Source organism: Channa argus, chromosome 11 (assembly GCF_033026475.1).
Source record: "Channa argus isolate prfri chromosome 11, Channa argus male v1.0, whole genome shotgun sequence".
Lineage (NCBI taxonomy): Eukaryota > Metazoa > Chordata > Actinopteri > Anabantiformes > Channidae > Channa > Channa argus.
The window spans coordinates 6,597,056-6,609,229 of record NC_090207.1 but is presented as its reverse complement, the minus strand read 5'-3'; the positions used below and the strand labels follow the sequence as shown (position 1 = coordinate 6,609,229).

The 12,174-nt window shown below is 38.2% G+C and overlaps 2 protein-coding genes across 5 annotated transcripts; both read right to left on the bottom strand.

Moving 5' to 3' along the window:
* Positions 1 to 531: 531 nt before the first annotated feature.
* On the bottom strand, positions 532 to 4,211 carry LOC137136189 (UDP-glucuronosyltransferase 2A1-like). Its single transcript, XM_067521327.1, has 5 exons — positions 4,089 to 4,211; positions 3,662 to 3,793; positions 3,460 to 3,547; positions 1,685 to 1,904; positions 532 to 946 (listed from the first exon to the last, which is right to left on the bottom strand). The coding sequence occupies exons 1-5, from the start codon at positions 4,209 to 4,211 to the stop codon at positions 661 to 663; spliced, it is 849 nt and encodes a 282-aa protein (XP_067377428.1). The 3' UTR covers positions 532 to 660.
* ugt2b3 (UDP glucuronosyltransferase 2 family, polypeptide B3) lies at positions 3,662 to 11,425 on the bottom strand. Of its 4 annotated transcripts, none has more exons than XR_010915602.1 (8): positions 10,660 to 11,425; positions 10,329 to 10,477; positions 9,895 to 10,026; positions 9,400 to 9,487; positions 8,113 to 8,332; positions 6,663 to 6,957; positions 4,089 to 4,237; positions 3,662 to 3,793 (listed from the first exon to the last, which is right to left on the bottom strand). XR_010915602.1 is itself a non-coding variant. In XM_067522019.1 (7 exons), exons 1-7 carry the CDS (start codon positions 11,381 to 11,383, stop codon positions 4,532 to 4,534), a joined length of 1,674 nt encoding a protein of 557 aa, XP_067378120.1. In that variant the 5' UTR covers positions 11,384 to 11,425; the 3' UTR covers positions 4,414 to 4,531. The 4 variants fall into 4 exon arrangements, 2 of the variants coding, with proteins under 2 accessions (XP_067378120.1, XP_067378121.1); XR_010915603.1 differs by lacking the exons at positions 3,662 to 3,793; positions 4,089 to 4,237 and adding exons at positions 4,457 to 4,597; positions 5,975 to 6,236 and having other exon boundaries at positions 10,660 to 11,424; XM_067522019.1 differs by lacking the exons at positions 3,662 to 3,793; positions 4,089 to 4,237 and adding an exon at positions 4,414 to 4,597.
* Positions 11,426 to 12,174: the final 749 nt, after the last annotated feature.

Below are 12,174 nucleotides of genomic sequence, written 5' to 3'. Positions count from 1 at the left end.
AATAATTTCAGTGATTGTAGTATCAGGTTGCAAGATAACAAAATTTAAAAAAAGGGAAGGGGTTCTGAATACATTTTGAAGGGAATGTAGCTTCTCTCTGAAACAGAAGCTAAATTCAGAGAAGGCCAACCACATGTCAACTAAGAAAAATTGAGTTCAAGTCTCATCAAAATGTATGTTTTAGGAAGAATAAATTGCTGAGGATGTTGGCTATCGTATGCATTTAATGATTGTGAGCTTTTCCTGGTTTGTGGCCATGACACTGTAGAAGATGTGGCTGTGACAGTGGTATGGAAAGTCAACGGAGATGAGAACCCATGAGAATACGTTTAAGTGTTGATGCCGTAATGGACATAAATATTTACTTTCATCGATAAATCAAATGCATGGCATTTGTCTATATGTTAACAGTGTTCTTACTGAAACCTTTTTTATGTTTATGGTGATAATCCACAAAATCATTGACACAAATTCTGGACACTGGTAACTGCTATTAAAAGGTTTTTAGAGTTTTTTTTTTTTTTTTTAATTAGTGACAAATTCAGAAATAAAATTTCAGAAAACTGTGGTTACATTATAGTGCTAAGTTAGAATCAACAAAAAAATCGGGGAACTGTTTCATATGTCAGTTATTCGCCAACTACATTTGACTTTATACCACTATTCAGCCTTTCTCTTTGTCTTTTCCATTCTGCAACAGGACCACCAGAATGAGAATCTACAGGTCTTGACCAAAAGGAATATGAAGAGTAGAACTACAGCAAGGATGAAGGCCAGAACATCAAGGCTTTGATACTGGTACCAGGTGAGTTCATGGGCCTGGACTCTCAAATGTTTGGCCCCTTTGTTTCTCATAGTGAACTCGATCCAGAATACTGCCTCATTCAGGGGATCCATTGGTCTATCATGATAAATACTGGAAATCCGCATGGCATTTTCTTTATACCTGTAAATATACAATAGAGGGGTAAATTGTGAATTATGTATTTTTTTAAAAACATTGTTATGCCTACTGTAGTTAGTTTTGGGCAGAGATGCAGCAAATCCTTATTTTGAAGCTTTTAACATGATCATGTGTAACATTTTGAAAGAATTTGCTAGAAAACAATACATTTGAAAATAGTTTGTCAGTTTTGTGATGATCGATTAGTTGTGACTTTAACCAGATTCAGCAGTGGAATGTGCTGAATGACGTTATGGAGTTAGCAGCACAACCTCAGCACCTTTGGAGCTGTAGCCCGCACTGTCAATGTTGCTAGTTACAGTAGTTAGAGAGCTCATCTCATACTACGACAATGTTTGTTTTAATCAATAGCGTAAATACACACTGATTAATGAATTACTTTTTTTGTTCCTTATCCAAGCCCAGGTGGTTAATTCACATAATAGGAATTATTGTTCAATACTTATGAAAAGTGCTGTAAAATGTCCCATACTTCCCCCGCTGTTCTTTTTCTTACTCAATATACATAGTTTTATTGTACAAAGTTCTTTTGAATAGTTTGTAAAAAAAAATGTTTTTAAAAACGATTGATTCTAAGAACATGGCTTCTTTCTGATAAGTTGTCTGACTTGTACCTGGAATATTTATGTGAATTCTCCACAAAAACAGCATTAAGAAAATTCTACAATAACACCTTTTTAAATACCTTAAATCAGACCTAATATAGTTAAGACAACTTACGATTTTATATTGATTACAGTGTTGACTGCATCTCTAAGGTGCTCAGTCGTCATGGATTTAAGGTCCACGATAACTGCAGCTCCCTTAGACTTCATATGGACCATATTTTCTGGCTGGTCAGCAAACACAGGGATGCCCACCATGGGAACACCGTGGTAGATGGCCTCATAAATCCCATTGGTGCCACCATGGGTGATGAAAGCTCTGGTCTTTGGGTGTCCTAATATGAAACATGAAGTATTTAAACAAAAAAAAAAACTAAATATGTTAGACTGGGCAGATAAAACGTGACATTACAGTAAATACACAAAATTAAAGTGAACTGAACTCTTCCGCATCTTCCTATGCACTTAAATCTCTTAAAAAAAAAAAAAAAAAAAACCTTTCTGCTCTCTTGCACTTGTATCTCTTGAATTGTGAACACTTTTCTGATAGGACTTTTCTCCTTGACTTAGATTTTTGCTTGCCTTGTACCTCACTTGTAAGTCGCTTTGGATAAAAGCGTCTGCTGCTAAATGTAAATGTAAAGTAGTTGGAGAAAATACTACACATGTTAACATACACTAAAACAGTTCAGGTTTAAAAAATAGAAACTTGTGTTTTATGGTTTGTTTTTTAGGGCCTTTGAGTTAAGTGAAGTATTGTTCTGTCCTATATATACTATGTTGGTATAAGTCAAACATAAATCCAGTTACACACAACTTGCTAAATCTGAGAATTTTCACTGTGTATTATCCATCTATTTATCCATTCATCCATCCATTATCTTAACCACTTTGTGTAAGTTAGAAACTGGTTGTGCAGTCACAAATCCTACCTGCATGTACATGCTTTAACCTTTTAAGTGAATACAGAGAAATGTTCTTTTTTTCCAAATCTGTACATAGAGATTATACAATATATATTTATAGAATATTGTGTCAAAATATAACCATTTTGATATGTTTTACAGGACATGCATAGTTTACTGCCAGTCTAAAATGTTTCTCCCCTTTGGGCAGTGTCAACTGTGGAAAGTCCCAAACTTTCCCTAGAAAGAAAAACTATTTGGGAAGCAATTCCATCAAAACTACAGGTGAATTCATTTCATTTTCCCCCAGTATGAACTGACTCTATGCCTGAATGGCACTCACACCCTGTACTGTACTAGTACAGTGTGTACTGCCTGCAAACACCATGCACTTCTCACAGTCTGTTTAACACATTGCTTTTAAGCAATACATAAATATAATACAATTGTTGATTTTCTTCTTGTAACTTAGCACACGAGCAATAGTAGGTCAATCAATCCTGTATCCATCATCAAATGATTGACACATAGCCTTGATTCTGCATTAGTCCTAGCTAACACTTTTACAATTAATCTATCAATACTTCCACGTGGTTCTAAAATTCAACACAGATCATATACATGTGTTTTTTTTCCAGATCTTTAGAGCCATTATCCAATCATACAATTAAAATGCTAATATATTAAATATTAAAGTATAATATTAAATTTGATTAAATATTACATTTTATTAAATATATTAAAATATAATTAAAATACTCCTGGCTACATGTCAATGTGTCCTTGGGCGAGACCCTGAACCCCAAGTTGGTCCTGGTGGGTCAGGTGAGCATGTTGCGTGGCAGCCACTGCCATCAGTGTGTGTGTGTGTGTGTGTGTGTGTGTGTGTGAATCGGAATCAAATCAATTGTAAAACGCTTTGCATAAAAGCGCTATATAAGTGGCCATTTACCTTTTTTACTAAAATACAACACACTTTCCTCACCCAGTAGATCATTTTGAGGGATCCAGTCATATATCCTGGTGTTTGCACCCCGTGTCTCTGGTTTTTCTCCTCTGTATCCCCACAGCACCTATTTTACACTGATAAAATTCCATTTAATTAATAGAGCTAATATAAATACTCTGCAGTTAATTATTCATATTTTAAAGGGGATCATACAATATGCATCTGAGTGTACTCTGACCTTTTGTGGGATCTGAGCAAGAGCTGAGGCAATCAGGTTTGCTTTCTCTGAGTTGATGTTGTTGATCAAGGTTCCCAAAGTGAAGACTACAATGCCATCATCACCAGAACTCTGCACAAACTCTTCCATATCCTGCAAGTAGAGAAGTACAGTATGTGCAAAACAAACAATTTTTTTTCCCAGTCCTTACAAATAAGTAGTTAGTTCTCCTGCGTCACAGCTGTAGGGTCATGACATGCTGGTTAGATTAATTGGTGACTAGTTTGCTTTCTGGCTGTGCCCTGGCATAAACCATCCAAGTGGTACCCGTCTTGCCCAGAGACAGCTTGGATCAGCGTTATTCTTTTGCAATCATTAATAGAATGAGAGGAACATACTATGCATAGACGTTCAAGTGTAACAAGAGATTATGGAGATACAGTCCTACATCTGGCAAAGGTTTAGCAGGTCTGCAGTGGATCCCACCGACAAATTTGAAGTTGGGGAGGAAAGGGCGAGGGAAATCAAAATCCCAGTAGGTTCGCATCAGCCAGATATCTGCTCTACTCATCATCTCACAGGCACTGGTGGGTGTTCCTGCCAGAATGCAAAAGTAATGGATGTCAAGCTGTACAAGACATTCTTGTAAATTTTAATTACCTAAAATATCAAATAGTTACCAAAATTGATTGGCCGCACGAGCACCACAATAATCCAAAGCAGCTAAATAAACCTAGTCCCAAGAAAAGTATGTTCTTGGCTCACCTTTGATTTCAGAGTAATATTTATCTAATACTTTCCAATAAATGTTATCCAGCACAATATCCTGCACTGCGTAGAAGAGAAAGTTCCACAGCCTCTCTGAGAAGTCCATCTTGTCTGTGAGTTTGCTCATAGCTGCAGGGACAAAGGAAGGTGGAGCAGGTAGTTGACCACAATGTCTCTCCCAGTTATGGGCTAAAGAAAAACGCAGGGAGAAAACCAGAGGGATGTTCAAAATATCTGCTGCCAAGTCACTGCCAAGTAAGAGTGGATCAGCCAGGAGAAGGTCATAATTTCCCTCCTTCAGCTTCTTCATGATGGTGTCTGATTTCAACACACCCTCCAAATGGTTAAGAGAAAAGTACAGCTGACTTTTCATAATTTCCATGAATCTGGTGTAAATCTGCAAGTAGTTCATTCGGTCCATCTCATACATGTAAAATTGAAGGAACTCTTCAAAATATTTCACCCTGGCTTCCATTGAGAAGGAGACATTGAAGGGTTCATAGCGAAAGCGAGAAGTTTCATTGCTGCTCATGTAAATAGAAACACTTGGGACAAGAACTGTGACCTGGTGTCCCCTGTCAGTCAAGTTGTCCAGCACAGGCTTATCAAGACTTATAGCTCCACCCCAAGCAGTTTGCAGGTAAATAGTAACGAATACAAAGTTTTCGATATCAATTTCGATAACAACAGAAAACTTTACCGTTTCTCCCTAGAGAGAGAGAAAGAGAGTATATCTGATCTGACTGTACCACAGGACACATTTAACACAATTTGCAGATGACATGAATATGCTATAACAGCATTTTGAGTAATTCTCTGCAGACACCAGCAATGTAAACTGGCCAAAGATTTATATGAATTGTTTGTTAGAATTCAAAGAGAAATTATTCTAGTTTGAAGTTACATTTTAAAAGATGTTGGACCCTTTCCATCTTATCAGTTTTAATATTTTTGTATTTTCATGGCCCAAAGGTGGTATTGTTGGTCGGTCAGTATTCCCACATGCAGACTAAAATATTTAACCTGCAAGATTTATGGGCTTCAATAACAGAAAAGTCATGTAACCTCCAAGGATGACTCCAACAGTCACTGCTTTGAAGATATATTAGATTATCACCATAAGCAGGTCAAAATGGTAAAGGGCTCTTCAAGTGATGTCCCACTGTGTTATTTTGTCTCACAGCTTATGTTACTAGAAGCCCACATAGGTAAAAGTGTGTTTTTGGAAGTGAGCTACATACATAAACTTTTAATTAGTTTTTAATCCTTACATGCTGAACATTATGCCTGCTAAACCACAGGATGTTATATACACTGGCAAGAAACCTACACAGACTTTACTGAATTAAGTGTTTGTAAATGGTTCACAAAACACACAAGGAAAAACAATTTTTATAAGCATATTTAACCCCGGGAATAATGCCAAATCAAGTGTGCATGTTAACCATTGCCACCATAAAAAAGCCCTTTGCAGCAATAACCGCCTGACAAATTTGTGGCATTCTGCTGATCAGGTTTTGAAGATATTCAGGTGTGATTTTCTCCAAGGCATTTTGCAGCACTTACCAAAGGTCCGTTGTGCTGGTTGGGCAGTGTTCCTGAAATTATTTTTCCAGCTTCTCCCGCAGCAGCTTGATGAGGTTTTGATCTGGTGATTGAGCTTCCCAAGCCCAAGCTGGACAAGCCATCACAAAGTTCTCCAGGGATAGCTAGGCTGTTCTCCATTCAGAGGTGTCAAAGTATGCTGCTTTGTCAAGACCTTCTGTCTTACAAGCTGATGCTTAAATAACCAGTTCGTGTCCTTGATTGATGCTCAGAACTTTCAGTGCTTTGCAACGTAAAATATGAAGTGAAAAAATCTCATGAATAGATGGACGGGGGCGGGTGGTACAACAAGACAGAGGCCTTTTCCACATTGTAAGATGTGCGCTTTATTGATTATTGTTTTACGTGTGTGTCACTGTTTGTAGTGTTTTGTTTTAATTTAATATTATATTAAAAGTGATACAATGTGTGCATAAGAAGTAGTACACAAACTCAATACTCATGTAAATGTGCAATTATTGGACTAAAAAACTGTCCACTACTAGTACTGATTCAAATCTTTTACTTAAGTAAAAGTACTAAGGTGAACGTCAACATTTTATCTCCAGTAAAAAAGTAAAAGTACACCACACAACAAGACAGCAAGAGCAACAAGATAACGATTAAACACTTTGTTCCATCTATACATTCTTTACCAACTTCAATTCACCTTTTGCCATTTCCCAGCTTTTCCTCTTGTCTTTCTCATTCTGAGACAGCATCTCCAGAAGCAGAGCCCACAGGTCTTGATTAAGAGCATTATGAGAAGCAGAGCTACAGCAAAGAGGAAGACCAGGACATCAAGGCTGTGATACTGGTACCAGGTGAGTTCATGGGCCTGAACTTTCAAATGCTTGGCCCCTTTGTTTCTCATAGTGAACTCGATCCAGAATACCGCTTCATCCAGAGGACTTATTGGTCTGTCGTGATAAATACTGGAAAGCCTCATGGCATTTTCTTTATACCTGTAAATAATCGTCACAGTGGTCAAAATGTCAATTATTCATTTTTGTTTGCTTTTCTTTTCATATTAGTTTTACCAAGAGCAGGGGGCAAAATAAAAAAAGGGGCGTGACATGTAATCTAAATGCTTAATATTATGATAATACAATAATAATAATAATAGTCAGTAATGTCAGTTATAAAGGCTTTTTGTAGTTGCTCACAGAAGAGCAACGCTTTCTGCTCAGTTTCTTAGCATTCCCATGTATTGTAAATTGATAACTATGGCTACCTCAAGGGTCGTGCATAGCAGAGCAGAGTGTAACGAGTGAAGCAAAGCTGTTTCAGAGGACAGAGGACTGAGGCCCTGTGGTAAATTGGTAACAAACTGATAAGAAGACATTTGTGTAAGTAAAAGGAGGTGGAGCTGAGTAGGCACTCCTGCGGTGTGTGTGTGTGTGTGTGTTTGAATTCATTGCCCCCTCCTCAAATGTTGTGTAGCCACCTGTCATTTTTATACATGAGCCCAGTCTGACTGCTGTTGCAGAGTGAAGCTGTGTGAAGTGTGTATTGTCAGTACCTGTACTTAGAAAAAACAAAAAATGTACTTAGAAAGAACATGTGTGCTGTTTATTTCATGCAAATTCTAACAAGTCCATCTTAAAAGTAGCTCAAACTCAAATTATTAAAAAATAGAAGTAAAAACATCTCTTCCTGTGCCCTTTTCAGTTGGGCTGCCTATATGTCCTGTGCCTAAAAACACCCCTGGGTGGGTCCTTTTCTACTTAGTTTTCTGTCTTATCCCTAGATCAAAAAAGATCAATGGCTTTCAGCCTGTCCCTTCAGGGGTCACCACAGCGGAACATGTTCCACATGTTGATTTGGCATGTGTTTTTACGCCGGATGCCCTTCCTGCCGCAACCCTCCCATTTTTTCTTCTGGGCTCGGGACTGGAACCAGGGTTGCCCTTGGTGGCTGGGTGGGGCCACACCTGGTGGGGTGGGATTTGAACCTGCTGCCTTCTCCATCCCAACCCAATGCGCTACCACTGAGCCACCAGGCCCCCCATTGTCTTATGCCTAGATCATTTATATTAATTCTCCATAACGACCGCATTGAAAAAGATCTAACCCCTCTAAATACCCTAAAGTAGAATAAATATAGTTAGGACAACTTACGATTTTATATTGATTACAGTGTTGACTGCGTCTCTAAGGTGCTCAGTCGTCATGGATTTAAGGTCCACGATAACTGCAGCTCCCTTAGACTTCATATGGACCATATTTTCTGGCTGGTCAGCAAACATAGGGATGCCCACCATGGGAACACCGTGGTAGATGGCCTCATAAATCCCATTGGTGCCACCATGGCTGATGAAAGCTCTGGTCTTTGGGTGACCTAATATGAAATATGAAGTATTTAAAAAAACAAAATAAATAAACAAAAAGGCTGTGAATGCACATTTGTCTTAGCTGAACACTGTGACCTAAAATGAAACATCGATTACTTTCTCCCATATAAACAGGCTTTAAAAGCACCTTTTCACACCTGTAAATTGTGACTTCATGGCTCTAATAAATGACTATGTTGATATTTTTTAAAAATGTATTTATTTATTAATTTTTTTTTTTCCTTTCGAGTTGTCCCGTACGTTCAGGGTGACCACAGCAGATCATTGTCCGCATGTTGATTTTTAAGCCGGATGCCCTTCCTGACGCAACCCTCCTTAAGTTCTACCGGGCTTGGTACTGACACTGCACGGCTGGGGATTGGGAAATGCCATCCCCGACTATGTTGATTAATTATTGACTGCAAATGGAATTTGGGTATTTTTGAGTTCAGCCTTCACGTTTGACATTTGTGTAAGCTGCATACTAGACTATCACTGTCCTAGAAACTAGTCATGCAGTCACAAATCCTACCTGCATGTACAAGCTTTTAAAGTCTTGATTTTAGGTGAATACAGAGAAACTTTCCCTCTATAACAGACTAATTTGAAAACAACATTCTAGTGTCAAACTGCCCATATTGATCTGCATAGTGAAGGTAAAACATCCCAATGTAACAATGACCCAAGAACTTATAAGTGAAGGAGGGGGTTTCCATAGTTAGAGTCCTAGTAACATCTGATGCTACAAATCCTTTTGTATATAAAATGTTTTTTATTGGCAGTTTATTAACTGCAAATAAGTATTCATTAAAGAAAAGTATGTACTATATGTAATTAAAATTTTGGTATGGCGTGTACACAGTGATAGTGTAAGAACCTGCCTCTATATTTAACTTTGGATAAATGACAGTTTATAACAAATTACGTTATGTATGTGTAGTGGTTGGTAAAGCTTTTGCGTTTTTTTTCCCTTGGATTTTGCTGTGTCAATCAAAAGCCATTTCAATTTGAAACCCACGATTTTAACTGTTAACGATGGGTGTACTATAGCTGCTTTGATGGACACTTCCCTTACCTAGTAGGTCATTCTGAGGGATCCAGTCATATATTCTGGTATTTGCTCCGAGAGACTCTGGTTTTTCTCCTCTGTATCTCCACAGCACCTACGAACAATCGTAAAATCCCATTACACTAACTAATATTGTTTCATAATATCTTGTAGAGCAGCACATTTAAAGATAGATTTTAAAACTACAGTTCCAAGGAAAACAGCAAAGCCTAAATACCTTAATTTGGAAAATTATATGTCTGTAGTTAACACATTTACAGAACCTAATCTCATCCCCACCCTTGGCATCAAGTCTTTTCATATGGCTTATAGTTTTTGCAGTTTTGATATCAGATATAATGCTACAATGATATAATGGTGGTAATGAAACAATAATGAAAAGTACAAATAATCTGCAGTTAATTGGTTAAAAGATTCAAAACCCAGTTTAGGCTGTGTAACAGATTAACTTCTTAGTCATAAAAGAATCACTTGGTATCTTTTCAGTGTTTGTACTCTGACCTTTTGTGGGATCTTGGCAAGAGCTGAGGCAATCAGGTTTGCTTTCTCTGTAGTGATGTTGTTGATCAAGGTTCCCAAAGTGAAGACTACAATGCCATCATCACCAGAACTCTGCACAAACTCTTCCATATCCTGCAAGTAGAGAAGTACAGTATTGTCAAAGTGCAAAACAAACAATTTTTTTTCCCAGTCCTTACAAATAAGTAGTTAGTTCTCCTGTGTCACGGCTGTAGGGTCATGACATGCTGGTTAGATTAATTGGTGACTAGTTTGCTTTCTGGCTGTGCCCTGGGATAAACCATCCAGGTGGTACCCGTCTTGCCCAGAGACAGCTTGGATCAGCGTTATTCTTTTGCAATCATTAATAGAATGAGAGGAACATACTATGCATAGAGATTCAAGTGTAACAAGAGATTATGGAGATACAGTCCTACATCTGGCAAAGGTTTAGCAGGTCTGCAGTGGATCCCTCCAACAAATTTGAAGTTGGGGAGAAAAGGGCGAGGGAAATCAAAATCCCAGTAGGTTCGCATCAGCCAGATATCTGCTCTACTCATCCTCTCACAGGCACTGGTGGGTGTTCCTGCCAGAATGCAAAAGTAACGGATGTCAAGCGTGTACAAGACATTCTTGTAAATTTTAATTACCTAAAATATCAAATAGTTACCAAAATTGATTGGCCGTACGAGCACCACAATAACCCAAAGCAGCTAAATAAACACAGTGCTTCATCTAGTCCCAATGAAAAGTGTGTTCTTGGCTCACCTTTGATTTCAGAGTAATATTTATCTAATACTTTCCAAAAAATGTTATCCAGCACAATATCCTGCACTGCGTAGAAGAGAAAGTTCCACAGTCTCTCTGAGAAGTCCATCTTGTCCGTGAGTTTGCTCATAGCTGCAGGGACAAAGGAAGGTGGAGCAGGTAGTTGACCACAATGTCTCTCCCAGTTATGGGCTAAAGAAAAACGCAGTGAGAAAACCAGAGGGATGTTCAAAATATCTGCTGCCAAGTCACTGCCAGGGTAGAGGGGATCAGCCAGGAGAAGGTCATAATTTCCCTCCTTCAGCTTCTTCATGATGGTGTCTGATTTTAGCACACCATCCAACACCTTAAGAGAAAAGTGCATCTCACTTTTCATCAGTTCTATGAATCTGATATAAATCTGCAAGTAGTTCATTTGGTCCATCTCATACATGGAAAAATGAAGGAACTCTTCAAAATATTTCTCCATAGCTTCCATTGAGAAGGAGACATTGAAGGGTTCATAGCGAAAGCGAGAAGTTTCATTGCTGCTCATGTAAATAGATACACTTGGGACAAGAACTGTGACCTGGTGTCCTCTGTCAGTCAAGGTGTCCAGCACAGGCTTCAGGTTAATCCAGTGGCTTCCTTCAGTGTACCACACTAAAATGTTTCCTCCGTGTGTGCTCCATGTCACACTGAGAACCAGCAGGACACAAGCAGAGAATCGCTGTCCCAGCTCCATGGTTGGGTTAAAGGACTGCTGTGATCTGATGTTTTAATAGGTCCAAGTACAAAGACAATGATTAACTTATGAGAGAGAGAGAGAGAGTGAGTGAGAGAGAGAACAAGAGAGTTATTTCACCTCCTTGGGTTCGGACACATTTACCCAATCTGAGCATTACATAAGACAAATAAACATTGCATAGATGTTCATGGAGCCTCTGACGATAACTCCTACTGTAGTTGCTTTTATAATTTAAAAGTCCACCACCAGCTGATATTGACACAACCTCTTATGGTTATGGAAAGTTTCAGATGATGTACAGTATATGAAGGCTCTTCAAATTGTGGCCCACTGTTTAATTTTTTTCTAGCAGCTAATGTTATAAGCTCCACATTTTGCAGCAATAAGCTAAAGATTGAAGCATGTGTAGGTACATTTGTGGTTTTGGGAATTGAGTAACGTGAATAATTACTTTTGAAGATACTAAACATTATACCTGCTAAACAACAGAATATTAACAGTGTCTTTGAGAATAGTTTGGCCAGAATGCTTCTTCACTAACACAATATAGGATGGCTATTTTAAAAAAAAGTTTTTTCTGTTCTGTTATTGTTTTTATTTCCTTGGTGAGGAGAGAACTGTTTAAAATCCTAATCTGAAAGCTTGATGTTGCAGTGAATGCACTGAAACTAGTGAAGTGCTGTAGCTAAATGTAGGAAAAACTACAGTGTTCCTAAAATGTCCCTTTACGGTGTTTATGAAAGACAGACACGTTCCATATCTTTAATCTGTTCACATATTTCCTGCTG

Bases quoted from the DNA above. Each gene is read 5' to 3' on its own strand.
- LOC137136189 (XM_067521327.1), bottom strand. From the start codon at position 4,211: ATGAGTAGAGCAGATATCTGGCTGATGCGAACCTACTGGGATTTTGAT. The intron at 3,794-4,088 runs GTAGGACTGTAT...CTCTACTTGCAG, and splicing joins CTGCTAAACCTTTGCCAGAT to GATATGGAAGAGTTTGTGCA. The intron at 1,905-3,459 runs GTGAGGAAAGTG...GTTTCATATTAG, and splicing joins CCCTCAAAATGATCTACTGG to GACACCCAAAGACCAGAGCT.
- ugt2b3 (XM_067522019.1), bottom strand. From the start codon at position 11,383: ATGGAGCTGGGACAGCGATTCTCTGCTTGTGTCCTGCTGGTTCTCAGT. The intron at 9,488-9,894 runs GTCAGAGTACAA...GATTGTTCGTAG, and splicing joins TTGCCAAGATCCCACAAAAG to GTGCTGTGGAGATACAGAGG. The intron at 6,958-8,112 runs GTAAGTTGTCCT...GATTATTTACAG, and splicing joins ACTGTAATCAATATAAAATC to GTATAAAGAAAATGCCATGA.